General features: G+C 34.1%; 1 protein-coding gene across 2 annotated transcripts; it reads left to right on the top strand.

Moving 5' to 3' along the window:
• Window positions 1-82: 82 nt before the first annotated feature.
• On the top strand, window positions 83-26,314 carry LOC126738121 (Friend leukemia integration 1 transcription factor-like). Of its 2 annotated transcripts, none has more exons than XM_050443290.1 (3): window positions 83-187; window positions 18,058-18,307; window positions 25,973-26,314. In XM_050443290.1, the coding sequence occupies exons 1-3, from the start codon at window positions 184-186 to the stop codon at window positions 26,271-26,273; spliced, it is 555 nt and encodes a 184-aa protein (XP_050299247.1). In that variant the 5' UTR covers window positions 83-183; the 3' UTR covers window positions 26,274-26,314. The 2 variants fall into 2 exon arrangements, with proteins under 2 accessions (XP_050299247.1, XP_050299246.1); XM_050443289.1 differs by lacking the exon at window positions 83-187 and adding an exon at window positions 11,178-11,353.
• Window positions 26,315-27,164: the final 850 nt, after the last annotated feature.

Genomic DNA, 27,164 nt, shown 5'->3' with positions numbered 1-27,164 from the left:
GTAGTTTTTTTACTTTTCACCATTACAATCCTATACCGAGTTGCTCAGGATAAACATAATAACACTAACTTCTCTACTTTTTAGGAAAAACAAATGAAATTTGTTATGTAACGTAAACGCTAATTTTTTGACGTATTCAATTGTTTTCTGTCTTCGATTTAACGGCATATTGACCTAATTTAAATGGGTGAGTAGTAATTTATTAATCTATAGTAATGTTTTTGACACTTGCAAAATAATTAATGATTTCTTCATTGTAATATTCAATATTATTTATTCAATACTGACTACATGGCCAACGTAGAAAGCCTTTCTTCTTTCACTGGGTTGCGTAAAAATATCTTTATTCTTTTTAGGGTAAAAAACTTCTTTCTACGATTGCCTAGGGTTATGTACACAAAATTGTCAACAACTGCACTGTTTCTAATAACATTTCACGAAATCCATTCCCATTATTAATAAATAACTGCATATTAGAAATAATTTCCGTGAAAATGATCCAGATTATAAACTTTTGAATATTTTCTGAAAAAAAATCTTTTAATATTGTTCAAAATTATTGGCAAAAAAAGTTAAATGATTATAAGATGACTAATATCGGATTCTATGATATACACTTCTAAGGCTGTCCGTCGCCTAAGATCAAAATCCTTGATATTACTTGTTCGTCAACCATCATCCTTTTTATTTTATTTTTCATTTAATATATAATAATAATAAAGTTTTAACTCCATCCAAAGACAATGGACCACATTATATGGGCTAATGTAAATGATATTACAGGAAGAGTTTATAAATTAGATGTGATTATGGATAAATTGTTTAAATGCAGAAAACTAGGTACTTGTTTCTAGACAACGTTTGGAATTACATTTAATTCAACTTCAGGGTACGAAGTCGCCCTGGATAACTTTGCATTTCCGGGTGCAAGCGATATCGGTCAAATGTTGCAAAGTTTGTTCTAAATTGCAGGAAAATTTTTAATTAATAGTAAAGAAAGAATAGAATTATAAGTATAAATCAAAAGAATTTAACTAAACTTTTACTAAATTAAAAGAAGAAATTCTGGGAAAATATTCTTCACTGGAGAAGCGGATTCTTTTATTAGAGGAGAACAAAATCTCCGATATTTAAAACCAAAATGCCTAAATCTTCAGGGGTGGAGAGTAAGAACGAAGCTTGTGGCAATACGGAATCTGTTAAGCTGATGCAACTTAAGCCACCTTAATTTGATGGTACTACATCATGGATTTATCAGCCAGACGTTAAAGTTACCGCAAGAGCAAATGGTTAGTCATCCAGGAAGAAGGCCACTGCCCTTACATGGGCCTTGAGAGAAGATGCTGCTGCTATCCTGCAAAGAATGTCCCTCGAAGAACAAAAAGTATACCTATTGAGGCATTTGCATACGTTATGGTCATACGTTATGGCCAGTCACACCTGGAACATGTCTACCACACCCAGTTGAAAAATCGGTGCCAAAATTAAGGGGAGCCCTTGCAAGAATTTGAAACCAATATTACACGCTAATTGGTACGACTGGAATCCAGATGTTCAAGGAAAGGATCATGGAACGTTTGGCGATTCAAGCATTCCTGGTTCCATTCCTCCGCGAAGGTGAAATGGCAGGCCTTAATACTAGCACATCTATTTCGAAGCTGCCAAAAATTCTAACAAGGGCCAGGTTCGTGCCCACCAAGTGATTCTAGGTGGACGCACCAACTTATAAATATACTACATAAGGTGAACGACTTTAAGAAATCGGTTAAGCGCATGATTATAGAGGCAGATGTAGCAAGATGGCTTTCACGGCGGGTGCTGAGTTTTTTCAATTTAACGTTATGCCATTTAAACTGTGCAATACTTTTGAACGGATGATGGAAACGTTTTTAAAAAGACTGTTCTGGAAGACTTTGTCGGTTTACCTTGATGATATTCTTGTCGTAGGAAAATCGTTTGAGGATCACATGAAAAGTCTATAAGTCCTCTTCCTGAGGCTGCGAAGTGCTGGAGTAAAGAGAGTCCAAAGAAATGTCACCTATTTCAAAGGGCTACATGTATCTGGGTTAAGACGGTTCCAGTCAAGACGTTGCAGTTGATAAGGCAATGGTGCATACTGCATAAGATTGGCCAGTTCCCAAAGATAAGCATGAGCTACGCACCCAACAAGGTGCGATTATGTAATAACTACCGACGTTATGTGGACGGATTTGCCAATATCGCAAGACCATTGACTAGGCTGAAAGAAGAACGGAAATTCCAATGGCCCCAAGACTGCTAGAGAGCTCTCGATCGCCTAAAAGAGGCTCTGATAAGTGCCATCTATCCTGAGCTTTGCCTTACCTGAAGGGAAATTCAAACTGGACACCGACGCCCGCAATAGGGGCATAGAATGTGTGTTGTCCCAAATCCAGATAGCCAAGGAGAAAAAGTAATTGGCTATTTAAGTAAAACGCTGTCCAAGCTGAAGCATAACTATTGCGTTACCCGCTGAGAGCTATCTATTGTCAAAGCGATGAAGCACTTGTATAGGTATCTATAGGTACTTCTATGATAGTAATTTCTTGCTGCGAACTGACCATGCAGCTTTGATATGGCTCCTTCTTAAAAATCCGGGGTCAATTGGTAAGTATCTATCTATCTTATCGTATCTATAAAGATGGATAGAGAGGCTACCTGAGTTTAACTTTGACACTGAATACCGAGCAGGGAGAATCCATGGAAATATAGATGCCCCACCAAGAAGACCTTGTTTAGAGGACTTCAAACATTATCAGCGGACAGAGGAGAAAGATGCAGTCCTAGCAATTGTTAAGAATCACCATCGTTGATAATACTTGACAAAATGGGGATCTTATAAGAGACCAAAAGGAAGAATTCGATATTCTAATACTCCTAAGCTAGATAAAGGTAGGGAAGAAGCCAGCTTGGGAAGAACTTGCTACGTATTCTCCTACTGTCAAGTCATACTGGGCACAATAATTTTGAAAGAGGGATTATTGTGACCGAAATTAGTTGACCACTGCAAAATAGAAAAAAGGTAAATTGTTATGCTTAAATGTCGGATTTTGGAGTTAAAGAGGAAGTCCATGCCGATGTGCCAGGACATCTTGAATTAACAAAGAGCGTGCGAAAAATAAGAGAGGGATTTTACTGGCTCAATAGAACGGTAGGCATAAGAGATTGGTGTAGGAAATGCGTTGTATTGTATAATGAGCCACAAAGAAAGCAGAAGGCTTTGATGCATCAGTACCATGTGGGAAGTCGCTTTGAAAGGATTCCCATTGACGTTACTGGTCTATTTCTCGAACCAGAGGCAGGGAATAGGTACATCGTAGTCGTGATAGACTTCAGCAAATTGGTTAAGATATACTCTCTACCAAATCAGGAAGCCTCTACTATCGGCGACGCCTTAATAAAAGAATGGATTTGCCGATTTGGTGTACCTTTAGAGCTACATTCACACCATCACAAGGACGAAATTTTGAATCCAGCTTGTTTCAGAACATCTGTAAGACGCTTGCAATAAAAAAATTAGTAAACTACTGTATTTCACTCGCTGTCAGATAGCATGGTTAAACAATGAGTAAGACCAAGACGGCTTATCTGGCCAAAGTACTTTCCAGCCACCAAAGAGACTGGGATAGGTTCTTTGGTGGTTCTAGGGACTGGGTTTCATGTGGGTATTTCCATTCAAGGTGCCAGCGATTGGATGAAGGATGCTTATGATGTCAATCTCAAAGACTAGAGGTACCATAACGGTGACTTATTTTTGCTCTATGAGCCCAAGAGACGGAAAGCTCTGTCACCGAAACTTCAAAATTCTGGGATGGGCTATACAAAGTGCTGGAAGCGATCATCGATGTCTTTACAGAGTACAAAAGCCGCCGAGGGGTAAAGCTCGAGTCATTCATTTTAACCGACTGGCTCATTATGGAAACTACGAAGACGATGAGCTGCGGCAAATCCAATCAGAATTACATTTGACATTCGATGACTTCATGGCTCATCATGATGGCCCAAAGAGTCTGTACGGCGTGACCTGTGCAGTATAGCAATACCTTTACGTTTACTGCTCCAGCTGAGTATGCTTTGGCACATTGTATATCTAGGGATTTACAAAGTTTTCCGTAGAAAGGTCGGAAAAGTTTAAAAGCTGCGTCGGTTCAACCCCAGAGTCGGGCAAATATTTAAGATAACCGATAAAGAGACTGGTTGAAAGATCTTCTACCTGTTTACCAAAGAGGCGTCACATCAGGTGCCAAATTATATATTCCTGCAATGAAAAGCCTAGCCAGCTACCCAAACCTTAACTTAATAATTTTAACCTTATTTTAATAATCTTACTGCAAAAATATAGTCACTGAAAATCAGTTGAAAACGTCATCACTACTTTTTTTGCTAAAGCCTTAAGGGTCAGAGAAATGTAATTAAATAATTTACTATGCAGGGAATAATCTGATACACTATTTTTACTTTTCATTAGTTAACTGTATGGTTTTATTTAATTAATAGAGTTACTCTCGAAAGACAGCTTTAAGCAAAATAAAATATATATAAAAAAATGTTATGTTATTATATTTTAAATAATTTTCTTAGTTTAATAATTTTTAAGTTCTTTTTTTCATATTTTTTAAAGTTTTTTGTTTCAGTTTTCAGCTGTAAAAGTATACTTTTGGACAAAAGTAAAGCAACACAGTGTTTTTATTTCCATTTCGACGAAAAAAAAGTTATCAGGTGATTTTTGAAGACGGTTAATAAATAAGTTTTATCACTAAGATTAAGGCAATATTTCACAACATTATGATATAGGTACTTTAGATACAATTTGAGATCAAACATATTTATAATTACAAATATTGACGAAAATCAGTGCGACAAAAGTAAAGCAACAAATTGTATTTCATAATTTTTTACTTTAGATATGACAGCAAAGAAAATTTAACACGTTTGGGTATAATAATTACTAAAAATATTATCTTAATAGTTATTAGTATATCCATTATTATTTATTATTATTTATTGCTGGCAATCTTGCGGCATTAAGGCAATCAGATGTTGAATAATGTTTATCGGAAGATTGGTCCAAATTTGACTGATTTTATCTATAAAAGATTTTTTATTCCGAAAAATGTGTGTTTAAATACGACGTTCTACTTCTTTTTACAAGTTCTCAATTATATTGAGGTCAAAATATTTTAAAAAATTACAAAAACTAGAGAGAGAATGAGATAAGACTTTGGATAGTCCCTTCTCCTCCTCAAAATTCAAATAACCCACTGCATTATCCCGTCTTTATCCTAAACAAATCAAACCAATGGGTTGGGTTCAACCCTCCCAAACCACGACTTGGGAGCTGGCTTCAGAAAAGGGAACTCAAGGAAGAAATTTGAGAAGGGGAGTTGCGGCTCAAAAGAAAGGATAAGGAGATATATGACCTAAAATTTAAAAATAACCAGCAAGCTGAAAAACAAAAAATGTTTAAACATAAAATAAAGCCTTACTCTCTAAAAACAATTCTTTCAAGCAGCAGCTGAGTGATCTGAATAACAAACCTGAGAAGGTGATGAACATAAACAAAAGCCTGGCTATAAAAAATGTAAACCTCGAAAAGCATCTGAGGATCCTGGATTATCAAGCTAAAGAGGAAAACAGCAACCCAAGCAATCACAAAAAAGATTCAGGAATAATGCGAGCCCTTCCCCGCCCCCACAAGACGGAGAAGGGCAAGTGTCTGAATCGGTCTATCCTAAAAAAACATTAAATAGGGAGCTTGATCCCCCAGCATTAACTAATGCAAACAAAATAAGAAATGCCAATCCAAACCAAAATTTAAAAAAAAAACCTTTGTTCATGCTCTTAAATAATTTATCCTCGGCGGGAAGGTGAGACCAATGTTTTAAAAATTCCACACCTTAAACTGAGTTGCATAAATTATATATAATATATACATTATATATTTATATATAATATATATAAATATATATAATACATAAATTAATAGCAGAAAACAAAGTCAATATCCTCAAAACCCAAAAAGACAGACTGGGTCTAGAGCTTTTTCCCAAAAGCCTCCAAGAGCAAAGAAATCTTAAAAAGCTCCTCAAGGAAAGGGAAATGAAATTCAATTCCTTTTTCCTTGAGAAAGATAAAAAACTAAATGTGATTTTAAGAGGACTAGACCGAAACTTCAAACTGGAAAAGATAAAGGAGAAATTGAGATTGATATGGTTCGAGCCGGAAGAAATGGGCTGGTTTAAAATTGGCCCAGGTCACAAAAGGCCTACGAACCTCATCAGATTTCTTGTCCCAAAAGATAAAGAGCAAATCTTGAAGATACAAAACCTTCTGAACATCAGAGTCCGTGTCGAGCACTTAAGGACCCACACAATCGAAAACGTACGTCCGATCAAGCAGCGCCAGGAGTATGAGCAATTGCAATGCAAAATCGCGTTACCATAAATGCAAGGGTAATTACTTTTTATTCAAACTGTGAAAAAATAGAGCAACGCTGGCGGAGTGTTGCTATTTCTGTGGCGATTTTCTGGCGAGCTTTTGGCGCTGCCCAAAAAATCCGAATCTAAAAAAACGTCAACACAAGCAAACAAAAAAACAGTTTCCGACTCAACAGTTTTCCGACACTTATATCTACTTAAAAAAACGCCCGGCACGGACTCCATTACCAGAAGGGCGAAGCCTATGGCGGACACCTCAGGCGCTTCTATCAAATGACCTGGGTCGCGGGTATAAAACAATAAAATCCTATGTCTGACCTGATATTAGAAAAAAAAGAGAACTTGATGGCAAGACTTGGAAAACTCAACGCAAAACCATTACGACCGACCCCGCCGTCCTTCTGCCCGACGATCGAGTCTACCATGGCTCAAGAACTTGATGAAAATTCTTCCTTCCTGTTGTAGGATGACGAGAATGGATTCTCGGAATTCTGCAACACGGATGAGGATGAGGAAACACCCCAAGACGAGGCTGAACTAAGAGCGGACATAGCCATCCTACAATCCACCCCATCAAGCCAAGAAGAGCTTTCCCACTACTACGTTGTCCTCATGCGTAGTGCCAAGAGGAGGCACGATAAAGAAATGAACGATCTCCGCCGAGCCTTCCACCGGACGACCAAAGCACTTAAGAACCTAATAAAGGCTCTTGAATCCGCCCTGCCGTCTGCTAACACGGTAACGCGGTACAGACCAGTACCGCAGTCGAAGCCTCTCCTGCTGCCCTGGAAACGCCTGCTGAGTCCATCGAGATGGCCGAGCCTCCAGCACAGGAGCCTAGGTCCTGCCCTGCGACTCCAGCAGGCGTCCATGGCGAAGACGACGGGTTCCAACCTGTTGTTAGCAGGAGGAAAAGGAGGAAGACCTCAGACCCGGAGACGGTCTCAAGGAAGACTCCCACCATGTCCCAGGGAACAACCACAACCATGCCCACGAAACAACCTACCCAGGCTCCTTCCACTTCCAAAGCTGGGTTCAGGAACACTCCACCTAAACCCAAAACTGAGTCCGCTCCACCACCAACGAAGTCAAAGATCCCTCCAATTGTCATACGAGAGAAGCAGAGGTACGAGGAGGTATCTGCTGCCCTTCAAGCCATAGGAGTAAATTAAGGCCGCGTAGTCAACACACGTGACGGCGTAAAAATCCATCCATAGTCAATAGAGGACTACAGGAAAACCCAGAGCCACCTTGATGAAAAACAAGTGCAGTTCCACTCCTTTTCCTTACCAGAGGACAGGAGACTATACATCGTCCTCCGAGGACCGCTCGAGCACTGGCCAGCCGAGAGCATCCTGGAGGACTTAAAGAAATTGGGATTCCACCCACACTCCGCAACCCGGTACTACAACAGGCACAGACAGCCCACGCCACTAGTCCTCGTCCAGCTCCCGAGAGAGGAGAAATCTATCTTCTCAATCACGGAGCTGAGGGGCATTAAAATCAGGGTGGAAGCCCAGAGAAACAAATCCAGAAGGATTCAGTGCCACAGGTGCCAACTCCACGGACACGCCCAGGCCAGGTGTACAGCAGCCTTCAAATGCGTGAAGTGTGGTCAACCTCACGCAACCGCTGACTTTACAAAACCAAGAGACCAGCCAACCACATGCGCAAACTGCGGAGGTCCGCACACAGCAACCTACCCGGGATGCCCCAGAAACCCCAAACAAATCCTGAAGGCCAAAGCGGCCAGACGGGATCGCCCATTCACCTGGGGCACCCAGGACAACAGCCGTCTTGCCCTCCTCAACCCGGTGCAGACCCAAATGCCATGCTCCAAGCATTCCTTGCTTCGATGCAGCAGCAACTCCAAATGCTGCTGCACAGCATCAAACCAGCGGAGGCCAACTAATCTTCCTCACATTCTTCCTTACAAAGGCCATCTATTTTTGTTTTTATGCCATTTCCTTAATTTTTAAGAAAATATCCCCTTAGCTCAGTAGGCATCTTATCTTAAGATTAACCAGTGTATATATTTTCTATATAAATAAATGTCAGTTTCAAAGTAATAACATACTCCACGCAGTCAGTTCCCATGTTCCGAGTCGTGAGAACAAAAAACTTTTGGTTAAGCTACATAAGATATTTTCTTTTTTGCAATGTCAATGGCATCCCTGATCAAAAATTGAAGATTATAAATCTGATTACAAGATCTAATGACCATGTTCGCAAAAAGATACTAGAAGACCTGTACGGATGCTCGATATCATCTCTAAGATTTTTAAACGAATTGTTGTTCATGCTTGGCTGGTGAGATATAGAAATATGCATCTGCAATAACAGATTTAATCACAAGTATTTTAATTAAATTGGATCAAAGTCAATAAGTTGCAATTGTTTCGCTCGACTTACGAAAGGCCTTTAATACCATTAATAATTGATGCTAAAACTTGAAATAATGAGTATGCAAGGCATCTATTACAATTGGTTCTGTAATTAACACGAAGAGAGATTGCAATTTATCTCTATTCGTAATTTAGATAGTTCTTACAACTAGTTAAACATGGAGTGCCCTAAGGTTCCTTAGACCTCGCTTTATTTCTAATATACTGCTATCTGGTGTTTTTAAAGTTGAGTCATTTATTTTAACTGTTTGTAGGATTCGTCAAAGTCAAAAGGCTACCAAAAATTACCTATATAAAAGTTGCCCAATAAAAAAAGATAGTAAAACTTTAAAAATTAAAAAAATAAGAATGGCAATAAACAAATTATTTGTAAATTTTTTTTTGTGCCGTGTAAATTCTTGCCGTTTTTTATTTACTGCTCTGTCCGTCTCTCAAAATTTGTGTTATTGTATGGTTTCAGTATGTCGAAAGGTTTCCTTTAAGAAATTATCCAGCCATCAACAACGAGGAAGCTACTGTGGAAGAGCTGTCAAGGACGACCTAACAATGAGTACTAGAGCCCTAGCAACTTAAGTTAAAGTTTCTTATAGTAAATAAAAAAAGTATGGAAGACAATACGGCAAGAAGAGTATTATCTTTTTCATTATCAACGGGTACAAGCGTTACAACCTGAAGATCATTCTAGAAGAGTTGCATTTTACCAGGGGCTTTTAGAACAGTTCGGCAAAAAATGAAGTTTTTACGAAATTAATTATGTGTACTAACAAGGCCACATTTACACGAGATGGAGAGACAAAATTTTTGTAAATAAAGAGATTTTTAAATTTTTATATAAAATGTTTTAATTTTAAACAAAGAATTTTATTAAATGTTTGGGCTGGCGTGGTAAATGGCATGCTTATTGGACCCTACTTTTTTCCACCTCGACTGACGAAATTTATTTAGATTTTCTTCAATACAATCTGCCACAATTATTAAAAGATGTTCCTTTCAATGTGAAACAGAATAAGTTGTTCCTACATGATGGGACTCTACCACATAAAAAGTTCCTGAACATCTATGTGTTGTCAAATAGATGGGGCGCAATGGACCCATTTCGTGGCCTTTTGGCTTCCTCAGATTAAACGCTTGGTGATTTTTTGAAGAGTTGGTGTATCATAATGGAGCAGTAAATACTCCGGCAGAACTTCAACAGCGGATTTAGAATTCTTGTGACTTAATTTGTGGACACAAGGATTTTATATTCGATGCTTGTAAAGAGTCGTGGATTCACCGATCAAGATTGTGTGTTAATCGAACAAATGGGGACAATTTTGAACAATTTTTGTAAAAACAGTAACCATTTACCTTAAAAAATATTTACAAAAATATGATTTTCAATAAAGTGAAGTAATTTTCTTATTATGCAACTTTTATCTAGGTGATTTTTGGTGTATTTATATTTTGGTAACTCACCTGAAAGTGTAGCGCGGGCATAATAGAGGACTCAAATCTTATAGAATAAGGGTTGCTCTGCCACAAACTGACCTTAAACACTAATAAATAATTTGTTTTACCAAATAATTTTAATTTTAATGTTAGTTATATGCCTATTACGTTTGAGAATGATAACGTGGCCAAAAGTGAACCAATTATTAAACATTTAGGACTATATTAATCAATCTTTAACATGGAAAAAACATCGCAGTTCTCTTTCAAAACCAAAGCGAGAGATTAGTTGCCCCTGTTGGTATTCTCAAGTGGCTGAGCGACACTGTCTCCCAATTGTTGTTGAGATGTGTTTACCATTTCTTAATTAACTCTTGCTTTCGCACCCTACATTTCTTAGGAAGTAAAATTCTCACTCATCTAATTGAGGTTTTTCAAAATGAAGCTATTAGAAAGTTCTTAATAAATAGTCTTCCGCTTCGTTACTGTTAAAAATGTTTCTATATTAACTATATTATTGTGTCGTTCGAAAATATGTATATGACAGGTTACAACCTACATTCATCAATTAATTTAGCGGGAAAAAAGTCTATAATGGAAAAATATATTTTCTTTCAATAATAGAAATAAAAAATTAAATCCACCATCTACATCTTTTATTATATAAGCACTCTGGATCGTTTCCTTGTCTTAAGCCATAAAATATATACTAGTATTATCAGCTTGATTTGGGGAGTAGAATACTGGACGATCCAACCCTCTAAACTCCGGCTCCCGCGCTGATGCTTCATTTATTTTCCGAAAGCCGGAGCGGAAGGTAGATATATTTTATCTGGCATATCACAAATAGGTATAGTGCACATAGATACGGAGAGCGGTAGTGATTTTTTTAAATGGTGGTTTTGTTATGTGATAGACACTATGTTAACTGAATAGTGGCAGCCATGTGGCGGCTGCCGTCCAGATTTTTACCAGCTGAGGAGTTTCTTATACCGAGGAGATTTTCCGCTGTTGCCGAAGAATGTGTTTATGAAAAAATTGCCTCGACCAGTATGATTTGTCATGGTAAGTTTTTGTCGGTTATTTCTAAGAATTTTTTTAAGGCTGACCATTATTCTTAAACCTATATCTAAATAACACACATCCGTAATAGATATATTCCAGAGTATATATAATTGGGGTATTCAGAACGTCCTAAAAATGTCTTTCAAAATCCTAGAACATTTTGTGTTACCCTGACTTTTAAAATCATATGTTGTACACAGTACTGGTTGTACAACACATCTATTTCTACAATATAGGAAATTTTTTTTATGTATTTTCTTCTTTGTAAGTTTCCTGTAAAATCATAAGATATCCCAGGAAAACCAATCTTTAAAGTAGATACTTCTTGCATGTCCTAACTAAATATTACTATTCAATAAGCCCGAAGATATTTTCTGATTTTAGTATTTAACATGTTAAAATAATATGTAATTTTTTTATTCAAATAGCCTTTTCGATTATTTTCGAATTCTACGAATTAATTTTTAAAAGCACTCTAAAATTCTTTTTTTTATAACATTATTCTTAAATTTAAAACAAATTTTGCATAACCTGTTCAAGATTTAAAATTACAAAAAAATTACCAGTATTTTATTACCTTTTAAACCGAATATTAATTATTTTGGTTTTTATATGGAAAAAAATAGGTACCTTAAGAAACTTTCATTTAAATGATAGCTAATGGTCTATAAGTATTTATAAATATAAAAGCTGTTGTCTTGACGTTGATTGATTGATTGTCTTGATAAATGTAGCTATTTTACTGGAGTATTGATAGTATGATTCACAAAGTTTAAAACTTGCCTGTAGTTCACAGCTTTTTTTGAAACATATGGAGTGCTAAATTATAAGAATATGTAATATGAACCTAAATAGAAAAAGTATCCAATATTTTTTTTAAAAGATAAGAAATAAAACAGCATCTCTTATATCATAATAAATATTTTTTTTTTTAGATTTTTATCATTTACTTTTAATATCTACTATTTCCTTTATTCAATTCATATATTTGCAGTCTTGTTATTTTTTCTAAATCCATTTGTTTTTTTTAATTAACTTTTTTTTTGTGTGGCATGTTTTAATTCCGATTATAGTTTATTAAATATCTTTTGTCCAATATACAGGGTGTCAATTTGAAAACTTTGAATGCAAATATCTTTGAAACTAAAAAACTTAGAAAAGCGCAATTTAGTACAAATGTTATACAGGTAGGGAGTACTACAACCACGATATTTTGGTTATAGGATAAGTTACCCCTTGCCCCGATGCACCCTTTTTCTGATATCTTAAATTAAAGGTCTTTTGGAGTAGTATTCACCTGCACAAGAATTTTTCCTTCATACAATGTCAAATTCCTTTCTTTGAGGTAGTTTATAAAAGTTAATAAAAATAAACTCTGTTTTTATGACGTGTTATTTTATTTAATTAGATGCTCAAAATGCATTCCATTTTGAGCTAAATAAAAGTATAATCTATTTTCAAAACTTCTCGCATTTTGAAACACTTCTTTTGGAATAGATGCACATTCTGTAATAATCCGTTGCCCAAGATCATCGTGCTGTGAAGCTGGCTGCGTTTTAAACCCAATAGTTTTTAAGTGACCCCAGAGAAAAAAGTCGAAGGGTGTTAGATCTGGTAATCTCGCCGGCTATTCCATTGGACCTCTTCTCCCAATCCACTCTAGAAACTCATCATGTAAAAATTGTTTCACAGGAAGAACATAGTGGGGTGGCACTCTATTTTGTTGAAAATGTAATAAATCTTCATTTGGGTTCCAACCCCTATAATTATCCAACTAATTTTCTATTTCTCCAATAATTTTGGGTTGAATGGTGGTTTTCCAAGTTTCAAACATTTCATTTTAATAAATAGAGGCTTGACAAAAGTATCACCCAATATTCCTGCCTACACAGTGATTTTTTCTGGATACTGTGTGTGTCTTTCCCTGAAAACATGCCGATTTTCATCACTCCAGTATATACCTGTGTGTTTATTTACGGAACCATTAAAAAAGAAACATGCATTCGTCACTAAACGAAATATTTTTTAGCAACTCAGGAGTAATACGTAATTTTTCTGTCATTCTTTCACAAAATTCTATTCCTCGGACAGGGTTGTCTTCACGCAATTCCTAAAGAACTTGAATTTTTTATGGATGTTAGTGAATTATTTTAAGTACCTCTGGCGTATAGATTCATGACAAATTACTGTTATCGCTGAAGCTTGGCGTAGAAAAAATATAGGATTGATGGCAAAATGTCCTAATACTTTTACTTGTGCCCCTTCATCAAATACTCTACGCTGAACTGTTTATTTGCTCTTCACCGATCCTATTTCTTTAAATTTGACAATTAGTTGCGTCACGTAAATATGACTTTTCAGGATTTCTTAATGCAGGAGGCCTTAAAGCACAACGATTTTGAGAACGATAAATATAAATTATTTCAATTCTTTCAGCCATGCTGTACACCATTGTGTGAATTGTAATTCACATTGTGTACAATGTAAAATATGTTTTAAAACTAGGTCCGAACATCTACTTTCTGGTACCACCTAAAACTTGCACTCCAACATACTGCATTCCAAGTTAGTAAACAAACTTTTTTATCGGATTAAACAAATTAATGTTACTTTTAACTTTTTTTTACTGTGAAGTACAATCTGACAAACTTGAATTAAATATTGACTGATATAATGAGAATAATTGAATACTTGATTGATTTAAAACGGATATTAATCAGTAACAAGCAAGAAAAAATATTTTAACGTAGAGTCTTTGCAATTTATCTTTAGCAATTCATTTATTCCAAAGTGTGTATCTATTCCAAGGGAAGGCTTTCAGAATGTTAGAAATGAGTTTAAAAATTATTATTATTTTTGTTTAGCCCAAAATGGAAAATACTTGCTCAAACTAATTAAATAAAATAGAAGTTTATAAAACAGAGTTTCTTTTATTTAACTTATACCTTTCTTTGACCCTGTATAAAATTTAGAAAAAATTCTTAGGCAGGTGAATATTACTCCAAAATGACTTTCATTTAAGATATCATAAAAGGGGTGCCATTTAAAATTGGGAGGTTACGATGCATCGAGCTCAAGGAGTGACTTAGGCTTTAACCAAAATATGGTGGCTGTAGTTTTACTAAATTGCGCTTTTCTAACTTTTTTAGTTTCAGAGATGTTCGCATTGAAAGTTTTCAAATTAATACCCTAGATATAAATAAACATTAATGTTCTCTTTGCGACATCCTTGGGGGAACAGTTTGATATTGTGTGAAAAATTTAGTTTGGAAGTTATGTGTTGGTTGAATTTTTAATTTATTTTTCTAAACGTAAATCAGTGCACTTTTATGGTATTTGTTTTACTTGTAACACCTTAAAATAGTCAAAAAGTTTATCTATACTCTAATGTATCGAAAACACACAGAAAATTTTCAGGATTTTAGTCGCTCCAAGCAGTAATGCAATATCATAAAATAGATAGTATAGTCATAAAATAGACACATATTACGTCGTCTTAGTGTTTTATGAAAATTTACTATTCTTGTGATTTGCTTAAATAACTATAATAAATATCTCAGCTTTTGTGTACACAATTGAATGTGCTTATCGCGTTTCAGACGAAAGTCTATTTCTATTCCTAGGTAATTAGTTGAATTAAGACTTTTTATAAAGACTGGTTTATTCCAAAATTCAAGGTTAATAGTTATTTGGGTATTAGTTGATAGGCCGGTAACAAAGCTAGAGAATGGAACATACACTGTTTTTTCTATATTAATAGGTAATAGATTTGTGTCTAACCAGTGTGTCCATCTCTTTTATTATATTATTCTTAAAGTTTTGTTCCATGAGCTAATTTTGCATGATAAACGTGAGTTTTAGTAGATTATTTGCTTATACTATGAATAATATTGAAGCGATTATAGTACATACCTTGTAGGACTCCGAAGATTAAATTTTTTTTTTCGCTAAATTCATTTTTTATTTGTACAACTTGCGTTCTTTCGTCTAAATAGCTTTTTATTAAATATAGGTTCCCGGATTCCAATACACTTTAGCTTTCACAAAAGCTTTTCTATAGCACACTGTGTAGAAACTCTCCGCTAAGTCGACACTGTAGCATTGTTTTTAGATGTGAATTGATTGGTATATTTAACCTTCTCAGATAAGCAATTGCCTCGTTTAAAGATGTATCTTTGAGAAATCCAAATTGCCTGGACAAGATATTGTATTTAGTAGTAAAGCTAACTAGTGGATTTTTTAAAGCTTTTGTAAACACTTTTGATATTAAAATTATCGGTCGATCATTTTCAACTACATATATTTGCCCTTGATTTTTAGATTTTGTTGTATTGATTTATTGTTTGCTATATCTTTTTGTTGTTATTTGTGTTGTTTATATTGATCGTAATATTGTAGATTTTATGCTTACCTTTGTGGTACAATTTGTCTCTGTTTTGTATTAGCTGTTCAACTTCAGCTTTTTTTGATTTATTTTCTTTTTCCAATTTGTCAGTATTTCAGTGCAATTATATTAACTTTGAGTTCAGTATTATATTATAAGTATTTTCTACTATTTTTGGTTTAAGTCATAGTTAATTAATGTTTTGCTTAAAGTTTTTTTTTTATGCTCTTGAATTATAAAGGGTGTCCCAATAGGAACGCACGTTTTGAATTGCGCAGCATTCTTTTTTATCGCAGTATGTCAAAAAAAAACTGAAAAGAATAATGTAAACAGTTTGAGATTAGTAGCCATGGAGCGATATACGGTCGAACAACGAATTATTATTGTTAAAACACACTACAAATATGGAGAATGTTTTGTGGAAACAGTTCGTAAATTGTGGGGCATTTTTGGTCGACACGATGCACCAAATCACACGATCGTCCAAAGACTAATTGATAAATTTGAACAAAATGGTTCTGTCGTGGATGTAAAAACACCAGTGCGTCACTGTACTAGCCGTTCTGTTGAAAATATTGCCGCAGTACGTGAAAGTGTTGGCGAGAATCCGGAAACATCTATCCGTCATCGTGCACAGCAGTTGCACATTTCGAAGAGCACTACCCACCGAATTCTAACAAAAGATCTTCATTTACATGCCTATAAGATTCAATTGACCCAAGAATTAAAGCCAGCGGATCATACGACGCGCCGTACATTTTCTTCTTGGTTATTGCAAAAACAACAAATGGATGTCGATTTTTCGAAAAAAAAATCGTTTACCGATGAGGCACACTTTCACAAAATTGCCGAATTTGGGGCGAAAAAAATCCTAGAGTCATTCATGAGAAGAAAATGCATTCATTAAGAGTCACTGTTTGGTGCGGACTTTGGACGGGTGTATTTATGGCCTCAATTGGAGGGTATGGATACGGGCGGTATGTGGTACCAACAGGATGGTGCGACATGTCACACTACACGTGAAGCAATTCAATTGTTGCAAAGAACGTTTCCCGGTCGTGTCATTTCACGGAATGGAGACCAGAACTGGCCCGCAAGATCATGCGATTTAACGCCTTGTGACTTTTTTCTTTGGGGTTTTTTAAAATCCCTCGTATACGCTAATAACCCAACAACAATTCCACAGGTGGAAAACGAAATTAGACGTATTATTATAGCGAAATTGGGCCGCAATTATGTGAAAATGTAATTGAAAATTTCTCAAAACGAATAAGAGTCCGTCACGAAAGTCGAGGCGGCCATTTGCCAGATATTATTTTTCACGTTTAATTGCAGTGTATTAGCTTTACATTAAAATATAAATAACACTCAGTTTAAAATAAATTATGACTTTTATTTGCCAATTAAAACATGCGCTCTTATTGGGACACCCTTTATTTCTATGGTATTTTCAGTATAATACGGTAATGATCAGATACTTTGGAGTGAACTAACAAAATATTTTTGTTTTGTTTTGATGGTAATGCATGCTTTGGACTATTTTTATTCTGAGTTCTTAAGTATTCATTGTTCTGCAATAAAAATACCTAAGTAATGTTAGTATATTATGCGAATAAGTCGAATATGTTAAAATTAATAGTTAAAATAATCATCATTATAATAAAAAAACATACAATATTTTGAGTTTTTTGATACCTCCTCTAAATTATTTTTAATCAGTAATAATTACCACTATTTTATGATGAGTTTTTGATTGATGATTTTACCACTAATAAAAAAGAGCCGACATGAGTCTTTAGACAGCAGATTATATGACAGAGAATCGAGTATTCCTTGCCAAAAGACTACTAACGCATTACTTTTGCTAAGAACAGCACAACTTCCAAAAAAGTTGGTACTGTAGACTTTTAACAACAACTTTAGTTATTAGTTAACACTTGGTATCTCAACAGAACTTTACCTGCCAAATAGCGTTTTGCAAGAAGTTTCTTCTAAGACCATAGAACTATAATTTGTGTAATATATATTTTTTAAAGTAAACAAATTCTAGTATGTGAGGTGTCGACTCTGTAAATGAAATGATTGCCAAAAGTGAAATTTTCGACTCCAGATTAAATATTTATATTACAAAGATTTAAATAGCGGTCATGGAAAAGTATCTTTAAAATGGAAATCGTATAATAAAATCTATTAAACCTATTTCCAATATCAAATATATCTACGTCATCTCTAAACTTAAATTTAAATCTAATAATATATATTTAATCTATATCTGTATTTGTGACTATACAAACAACATGAAGATTAATAAACATTTCAGCTACGCCCAGCGACTCTTATCAGCTCATAAACGCAGCTACTCAGCGATTGGTAGCTCAGGGCAGCGGCCAGATCCAACTGTGGCAGTTCCTGCTGGAGCTGCTTGGCGATTCGTCAAATGCCGGGTGCATAGTGTGGGAAGGGGCGAACGGAGAGTTTAAGCTGACGGACCCGGACGAGGTGGCGCGAAGATGGGGAGAAAGGAAGTCAAAGCCGAATATGAATTATGATAAACTAAGCAGAGCTTTAAGGTAAAGATTTATACTAAAGTTTGAAGTTTCCATATCTCCTTATTTTATTGGCATATCCGCATAAAGGGTGGTTGCTTTTAGCTTTGTGGTATTTAGTAATTCTTTATAAGTTCTATTCGAATAATCCTCCATTAAATTCACTAATTTATAAAAAACATAAATATCAAGTGATATGCTCCTTTGGGAAAGTGTAAGAAGGATAAGACAAAGGATAGCATAGTGAAATTGTTCATTTTGGTTTTTGAGAAATTTATGAATTTCTAATCTCTTTAAAGCCTTCGTTAATTTTATTGTAACTTCCAGTATAGTTTTAAAAATGTGCCTGTTGAAATATGTATATGCCACCAGCAAAACCTCGAATTTTAACATTGGAATATCAATTTTTCAGCCACATAGAGTGTATCCGTAAAGTAGCGGATAAATTCAATAAAAATGAAATGAGCCGTTTCTAAAAAATTGCCCAAACCCGTCGCTTTTAATATTGGGTTTAGGACTTTTCTACGTGCAAATTAAATACATGTTTGTTTTTAAAATGGAAACCACCATTTCTTAATGCAGAATTAGAAAGAACGCATTTTTTACAAAGGCTATGGTACAAATGAATAGTGGTTACGTAATCAATTTTGAACGAAAAATGACAATAAAATATAAAATTAAAAAAATACCTATCGAAATTAAATGTTGTATTTTGGTTTTTTTAGTTATTGTTGTCGTTGTTACTGTCAGTGTCAAAAAATGAATGTATTTTGGTGCAACTATTTGAAGTATTTTTACATTTGCAAGTGGTGTTTATTCTTTTTGAGAGGCGAAAGCAATATCATCCTGATGCGTTTTATTAGTAACTACACTTTATTACCTACTCTTATTGTTTGAAATATGAAAAAATTAACCGAACATAAAAGAATCGAAATCTTGTGCATGATTGGTTTCGGAGATATGTCGCGTACTCAAAAGGAGGTGGTTCAGTTGTTTAATGCAACTTATCCTGATCGGTCGTCTATTAGCCAAAGCATGGTAAGCAGTTGAAGCAAAGTTTCGTGAATTCGGGCATGTTCGGGATATTCAAAAAGCTGGTCGGGGTTCAATAACTGAAGAAGATAAGCTTAACGTTCTATTAACGGTAAAGATAATCCGAAAGCCACATACAGGTACGGCATCTAATGTTAACATATCGCGATGTACTGTGCTTAAATAAAGTATTGGAAAAAGCAAAGTACCACCCTTATAAAATATTCTTACTTCAAGAGCTATCGGAAGATAATTTTGATCGCTGAAATGAATTTTGTGAGCAAATGCAGCATTTATGTAATTATTGTAAAACGGATAATATTTTATGACGAAGCAACGTTTACTCTAAACGGCCATGTACACAGACAGAATTGTCCATACTGGGCGACCGAAAACCCTCATTGGTTCACCGATGTCATGTCATGTCATACACAACACCCTCAAAAAGTCAATGTGTGGTGCGGTATAATGGAAAGAAGAGTTTTTAGGACCTTACTTTTTTGATGACACTCTCACTGGTGAGAGGTATTTGGACTTTCTTCAAAATGATCTTATCCTCGCTCTGATAACTTTGTATCCGGATCTGGAAGAACCCGACATTCACCAGCGTGATCTTTTTTTTCAGCAAGATGGCGGGGCTCCATACTATGCTTTACCCGTTCGCAATTATCTAGATGAAGTTTTTGCAAATCGTTGGATAGGTAGGCGAGGGTTCACTGAATGGCCATCCAGATCGCCAGATTTAACTCCCCTCGATAACTTTTTATCGGAATACCTTAAAAAGTAAAATTTAGGTCACTATAAACCAGCGAGTTTAGAAGATTTAACAGAACAAATACGCCAGAAAATTAGAAATATTACTCCAGATGTTATTGATAACGTTCAAAAATATTTTTTAAATCGCCATGGTTATTATCAGGTTGCTAACGGTGGTCAATTCGAACATTTAATTTAAATAAGTATTTCTTTAATTTTAAATTCTATCATCATTTTCGTTCAAAATTGCTTACGTAACCACTCATTTGTACCATATCCTTTGAGAAAAAATGCGTTCTTTCTGATTCTGCATTAAAAATGGTAGTTTCCATTTAAAAAATATATTGATGACGTTATATATTTAATTTCCACGTAGAAAAACCCTAAACCAAATAATAAAATCGACGGGTTCGAGCATTTTTTTCAGAAACGGTCCATTTAATTTTTATTGAATTTATCCGCTACTTTACGGATGCACTTTATTAATTAAGTGCTGGATGTGAATTAGGAGGTGATTTTGGGAAAAAAAGGGTATATCAACATATTTTCCAAATGTGTTAATTTTTGAGCTATAGGGTATTATATAACGTTTTAAGAGAAATAGTCTTCATTATAATAATGTTATTATCATTCCCGATATTTTAATGAAATGTATTTTAAATATTAAATAGCATTTTTTGATGTAAATGTTTTTTTTTAAATTTTTACCAGTCACGTCTGTATAGGGTGTGAGTTGAATATTCTGAGAAAAAAAATGGTTTGCCAGTGATTTTTCTAGAAACTAAAATTCATGAAATCATCATTTATTTTTGAGTAAATTTGATCTACAAATTTACGTTCGTACAAATCGCCGTTTTTGAGTAAAAAAATAAAATTAAGAAAAAAAAATAAAATAAATTAAAAACATTATGTTTTTGATATTTTGTCGATGTTGACATTGAATCTAAGTTATTAAATAATTATGTTAATAGTAGAAGACAAAATCTGATAAAAATAGAATTCTTAACAAAAAATTAATTGGCTGACAAGCATTTTATTTATGGGCTTGTAGACGGAAATGCATACGAAGCCGTACCAATAACGGCATTCGAATCAAAGTCCTGTCTCCGCAATTTGTATGAGTGGTTTCTTCAAAACCCCATTCAAGCAAATTTTTTTTACCAATGAAGCTATATTTTCTCAAAAGTCAATCTCAAGAAATTTCCATAACTCCAACCCATTATATAGGTAAATGAGACTGTTATGTTATTGTAGAATTAAATTATCAAGAAAAGTGCTCATTAAATGTTTGGACTGGCATTATCTGCTGCCGATGCTTGAGGACCTTCATTAAAAAAAAAAGATGATGCGCCTCCACACCTACCACAATTGATGGATATACGATATCTTCAAGACAAAATGTTTCGTTATAACAAAACTAAGTCAGTGTAATAAATTTTCCATTTTTAAAGAAAAATATTTAGTTTGAACCTAATACGGAGTAAATGTCATAATTTTTAATAAAATAATCATTAAATTACTGGAATTATTTACAAGACTATAAAGTGATGAAAAATGGTCACCAATTTGTGCGAATCTAGAAGGTTTATATATACAGGATGGTCCAGATCTTAAGAATGTTTAACCACGTATTTCACTGTCAAAAGCAAGCCTAAGTTTGTCATATGTCGAGATATGCTTCCTCTCCGAGATACAGGGTGTTAAACTGACCTTAGTTACATAAGAGTTAAAAAAAGCTCTTTGATTAAATTGGTATCATAGGATCTTACTAGAAGTATCTAGGATGTTATTTTTCTATATTTAAAAATTGATCCATATTACCTTAATAACTTTGATCGAATTTAAACTACCTTGTATTTTTTTAAGTTCTAGAGTTTCCGTTGAGCATTCTCGAATCTAGGATAGCTACTGTACAAAGCAAAGAAAATGCTTACCCTTGATGTAACGAGTAGTATACTTTACTTTAAATCTTTAGTTAAGATAACGGAAGAAAACCTTTTAGAACTTTCTTTGTAAGATTTAAAGTCTTAAGGAATTTAAATTTTAAATTAATAATTACAAAGGCTTTTACAGTACTTGAGTATTTTAAGTGTTTAAAATATATTAAGCTAACAATGAATTCAATAAATACTAGGGTATTTATTGAATTCATTTTTTAATACGTATATTTGATAAAAAAATTATTTCTATATTCTTATAGAAAGAAAAATTGTAAAATTCGTAAATATTTTTATAATTTATTGTGTAATATTTAATTCTATTAGAAAATAAGACAAGAAGGTTAAATTCATTTTACTTTAAAATTTTGACGTTATATGCATTCAAAGAGCCCAAAACTTCAGTTTTTGGTAGTTAAAATTTGAGAAAGTATACCGTTGGATTGAAGCATTGAGTAAATTGAACAGTATTTGAACACTATTCCAAAAGAACGATACCATCGTTACTTTTGAGAATTGATAGATACATATTCACACATATCTTCCTTTTTGCACCAGTTACTATCTTTTCTAGTAGTTTTTTTTGATATCTTGACTGGTATTACCAGATCATCAGCATTCTTCTAGACTTAGTAATTAGTAGACTTAATAAGTGATAGTGGGCAAATAGAGATAGAATCACTCCTTGTAGGCACCCCCGTGCGCCTTTATTAAGAGATATAAGTAAAATTATTTACCCTCTTACCTTTTAGAGGGTAATATTCTTTTGTGTCCTAGCAGCCCCTTGATTCGGATACACATGGATATTCGTGAAGCCTTCTTATTAGTTTCTGACTTCTTTATCCTTCAGCAATCTGGTAATGCCGGTAACAAGATTTTTGAGGAATAGTTTTGTTTATTTTTTTATTTAATAGGCGTATTAATAAATAGTCAAAGGTAAGAGCGTCCCTTTTTATATACCTATTACTATGCCTTTTAACAGAAATGATATTGATTTTGCCTTGATTTTGCGTCTAGCTTGGGTATATACAGTGTTTCACTAAATGTGAATCGCGGCTATATCTCGGGGAGGTCCATCCTGACATCATTGGATTTTTTTTTTTAATTATAAAAGGAGCCAAGAGAAAATGCTGGCAATTATTTTCAGTTCGAGTTTTCGAAGGTTCGAAATTTGGCTATTAGGGGACTTAATTAAAAGCTCAATAATTCAATTCTAATTTTCCCCGGAAAATGTCAGCTTAAGGTACATACATAGCTTTTTTTAGCATTATTAGAAGCCTTGGAATATTCTCCCTCATTTTGGTCAAGGACTCATTGGCGGATCTACTTTAATAAAGTAAGAGTTAGTGAAAGTGTAATTATTTAAATGGCTATAACTTTTAAAAGACTTATCCGATTTTGTTCAATCTGGCGTTGCTTAAACTGTAAGTTATTTTAAATATTGTATTCAGCAGTACGTGGCCGTTTTGAGTAAGATTAGTAGGAGGCGTCATTTCAATCAAAAACTATTACTTTGATTTTTCCCATAAAAATTTAAATGGCACGGTATGATTAGTATAGCAGAAAAATACAATAAATTTTCTAAAAAAAACCTGGAAATTGGCTCTCTTTTTTACTTTTCGAGTTATTACCGAAATAAGAATTTTTGACGCTTAATACCGGTATGTCTTTTGGCATTAATAATTATTGGATTTGCACTGTTTATTTGACATCTTCCTTCGCAGTTTATCTAGGCATCAAACTTGATTATGACATCAAAATTATGTGAAAAAAACATTTTTTTTTTAAATTCTGAAGTTATTTATTAAAAAGATAATTTAATTTAATCATCATAGTCCTGAAAAATTTAAAGCGTGTTTAAAAGCAGACGGCTTATGTTATATATCCAAAGAATAAGAACAACAAACAAACTGCAAATATTCATATTGTCCACCATTTCGTAAAATACAGTTTTTAATGTGTTCTCTCAAAACGGTAACAGCTGTTTCAAGTTCCGCTTGAGGAAAGGAATTTAGAGCATTTTGAATACGCTATATCTTATCTTCTCTTGCTGTGGATATTTTATACAAAACACAAGGCGTCCCCATAAGGAATAGTCTAATACAATTGGATCGGGAGATCTAGGTGGCCATGGGAACAAACTATCCCTTTCAATCCAGTGATCTGGGTAACTGTTACTTAGAAAATCACATTCTATAAGAATAATATGCTGGGCAACCATCATGTTGATACCACATATTCATCCTGAGGTCAATGGGAACATCTAACACTATTGGCATGGTATTTTGTAAAAAATTAAAATATAATTCACCATTTAAATGTTAAATGTCCATCAATAATAATAAATGGCCCAATAGTTCTATTTCTTAATAGTCTATACCACACATTTACACTGATATTTACACTCCACCAGTGTTGGTGATCTACTCTCTGCATCCAGAGAAGTCAATAACAATGGTAGAGTCGTTTGTCAAAATCATTTTCTGATCCAGCTTGGTGCAAGGATGCACGATATGGATGAGATTCAAATTCGTTTAAAATTCCAAACATCGAAGGATGACCAATTCCTAGAGAAGCGAAATTTCTCTCATGCTTAAATACTGTTATCGTTTTTTTAACTTCAACATATGCAAGATTGTTTGTAACATTATCTTCATGGTATATTACCGAACGCCTTCTAATTGAAACATTAAGATGTACATTTCCCGTTGTCCCTAAACGTATCGTTACTTGTCGAAATACTTTTCTGCTGTGATGCCTTCGTTTAGAATATTTTATACTATATTCTCGTCCCGCAATACGATAATTTCCAAAACACTGAACATATACGACGAGCATGTCATAAGGCTCGGCACTGGTGGTATATTTTGTTATTTTTATTTACGTAATAAAGAAAATAAATCAAAAATCAGTAATTCTAAGTGACATACTATAAGGCGTCAAAAATTCTTATTTTTGTAATAACTCGAAAAGTAAAAAAGATACAGTAAAAAGCCCACTGCAGTTTTCAAGTTTTTTTCTAATAAATTTAGTCTACTTTTCGATTCTGCTATCAAAATTATACCATGCTATTTAAATTTTTGTGAAAAAATTAAAAAACTGTTTTTAATTCAAATAACGTCTCCCACCAATTATTTAAAAACTTTTTTGTACTACTGGATACAATATTCAAAAGTACTTACATTTAATTTTTCAAACAAACAAAATCTGATAATTTTTTTAAAACTTATAGTCATGTAAACAATTACGCTTGCACTACCTTCCCTTACTTTATTAAGATAGGTACGCCAATGAATCTTTGACCAATATAATGGAAAATAATCCAAGGTTTCTTCGTTAAAAAAAGGGTACCTTGTAATCTTTAAAGGGTACCTTACCTGTTAATTTAAATTGAATAATTGACCTTTTAATTGCGTTCCCTTAGTGGCTAAATTTCGAACTTAATAATAATTTACAGCAACAATTTTTCTTCGCCACTATCATAATGTCAAAAAAAAATTCCAATGATGTTAGATTGACCGTTCCCGAAATATAGCCGCGATCGACGCTTGTAGCGAAACACCCTGTATATAAACCTAATACATTTTCTAGTAAATTGGAAATAATCTCCATTCTGTGATGGCTTCAATGAGGATTATAAGGTAGGACAGCATATTTCTCCTTGCAGAACATCTCGACACAGGGATGTATTTACCCTCTTCCAAAATATTTCGTAAAATTTCGTTTTGGTCTTACCGATAGCTTTGCTGTAGTTGATTATAACCCAACAATATTGATTCCAACTGCTCGTATATTTAGCGCAGTTGAAAACCCACTCGAATCTTTTTTATGCTTCCCTGAGTAAAAATATGATACAAGACCTTCAAAGCTTGAAAGTAACTAAAAATTTAAATACAATTCTCTCAGCAGACTCTCTCAGCAGCAGAGAAAAGAGCTTTAACTATTATTTTATATTCTCTTACAGATATTACTATGACAAAAACATAATGTCCAAAATCCATGGAAAACGTTATGCGTACAAATTCGATTTCCACGGTCTAATGATGGCTTGTCAGTCGCAAGTACAAGTGCCAGGCGAATTGGCTCACTACAAATACCAAGGACACCAAAGTGGGTTTACCGTGGCTATGTTTTCGGCAAACCACGGCCATAATGGTAAGATGCCATCGATGTTGCCCACGATCACTCAGCAACAGCGGATTTTCCATTCGGCTTCCTATTGGACTTGTTCTTCCGGATGTCTTGGTCCCTGTGAACACTTTTAATTATTTATTTCATAGAAGCGTAAAAGTTAAATAAATATGGATTAATTTATGTATATAGTGATTTTATTTCTTAATTAAAGTATCTATATCTCTTAGAATTCAATTACCACAGAATAAATACATTATCATAATTGAGACTTTCAAGTAAATATAGCACATTTCACTACTCTTCGTTTATTTCAAGCAAGCCAAGATGGTCGATTATCTGCAAAAAATTAACACAAACCTTATTTTATTACACCAGATGTTATTAAACAGGAAAAGATGAATGGTTGCACCAACGAATCCTGAGAAACACTAGGAGTATTTACTAAATAATTGGGCCTACTGTTTTAGAAGTATACCTGTTAAACTCTACCTACTTAGTAAACAACTTGTATATATTGAACCTTAAAATGACAGGGTTGAGTAAACTTAAAGCAGAGAAAGACAATGATATCAAAGTTTTCGATATTGCATCTTAGACTCAATTCAATCACCTTCCAGGAGAAAAGTTGATAAAATTAAGAAAACGTCTTCGACTCGGATTTTTTGAAGGAAATAATCTGATTACGCCTTATTTTTTTTTTAATTTTTCATATATATATATATACAACATGATGAAAGTCCTATGGTTGGAACCTTCGGTGTGACGCTCAAACGGTCATCGGTCAACGGAACCGAACTTGTATTTTAAGATCAGTACTAAAGTTATATTAATTAATGCAGATGTTTGGTTTCTAAGATTTTGCAAACGCCTTTTAGTTTTTCCAAAGTTTATTGATCTTTTAAAAGTAAATCTCAATTTGCCAAAAAGGCTGAAGGTTTTGCTAAGCAAAAATGGCTAGATTTAGAAATCAAACTTTTATATAGTAAACGTAGCATTTTAAAATTAGAAGCATATATATTTTT

The sequence above is a fragment of the Anthonomus grandis genome, chromosome 7 (genome assembly GCF_022605725.1).
Source record: "Anthonomus grandis grandis chromosome 7, icAntGran1.3, whole genome shotgun sequence".
NCBI lineage: Eukaryota > Metazoa > Arthropoda > Insecta > Coleoptera > Curculionidae > Anthonomus > Anthonomus grandis.
Note: the sequence above shows the minus strand (reverse complement) of the source record. Positions and strands in the feature narration are given on the sequence as shown.

Bases quoted from the DNA above. Each gene is read 5' to 3' on its own strand.
- LOC126738121 (XM_050443289.1), top strand. From the start codon at position 11,233: ATGTGGCGGCTGCCGTCCAGATTTTTACCAGCTGAGGAGTTTCTTATA. The intron at 11,354-18,057 runs GTAAGTTTTTGT...TAAACATTTCAG, and splicing joins GACCAGTATGATTTGTCATG to CTACGCCCAGCGACTCTTAT. The intron at 18,308-25,972 runs GTAAAGATTTAT...ATTCTCTTACAG, and splicing joins AAACTAAGCAGAGCTTTAAG to ATATTACTATGACAAAAACA.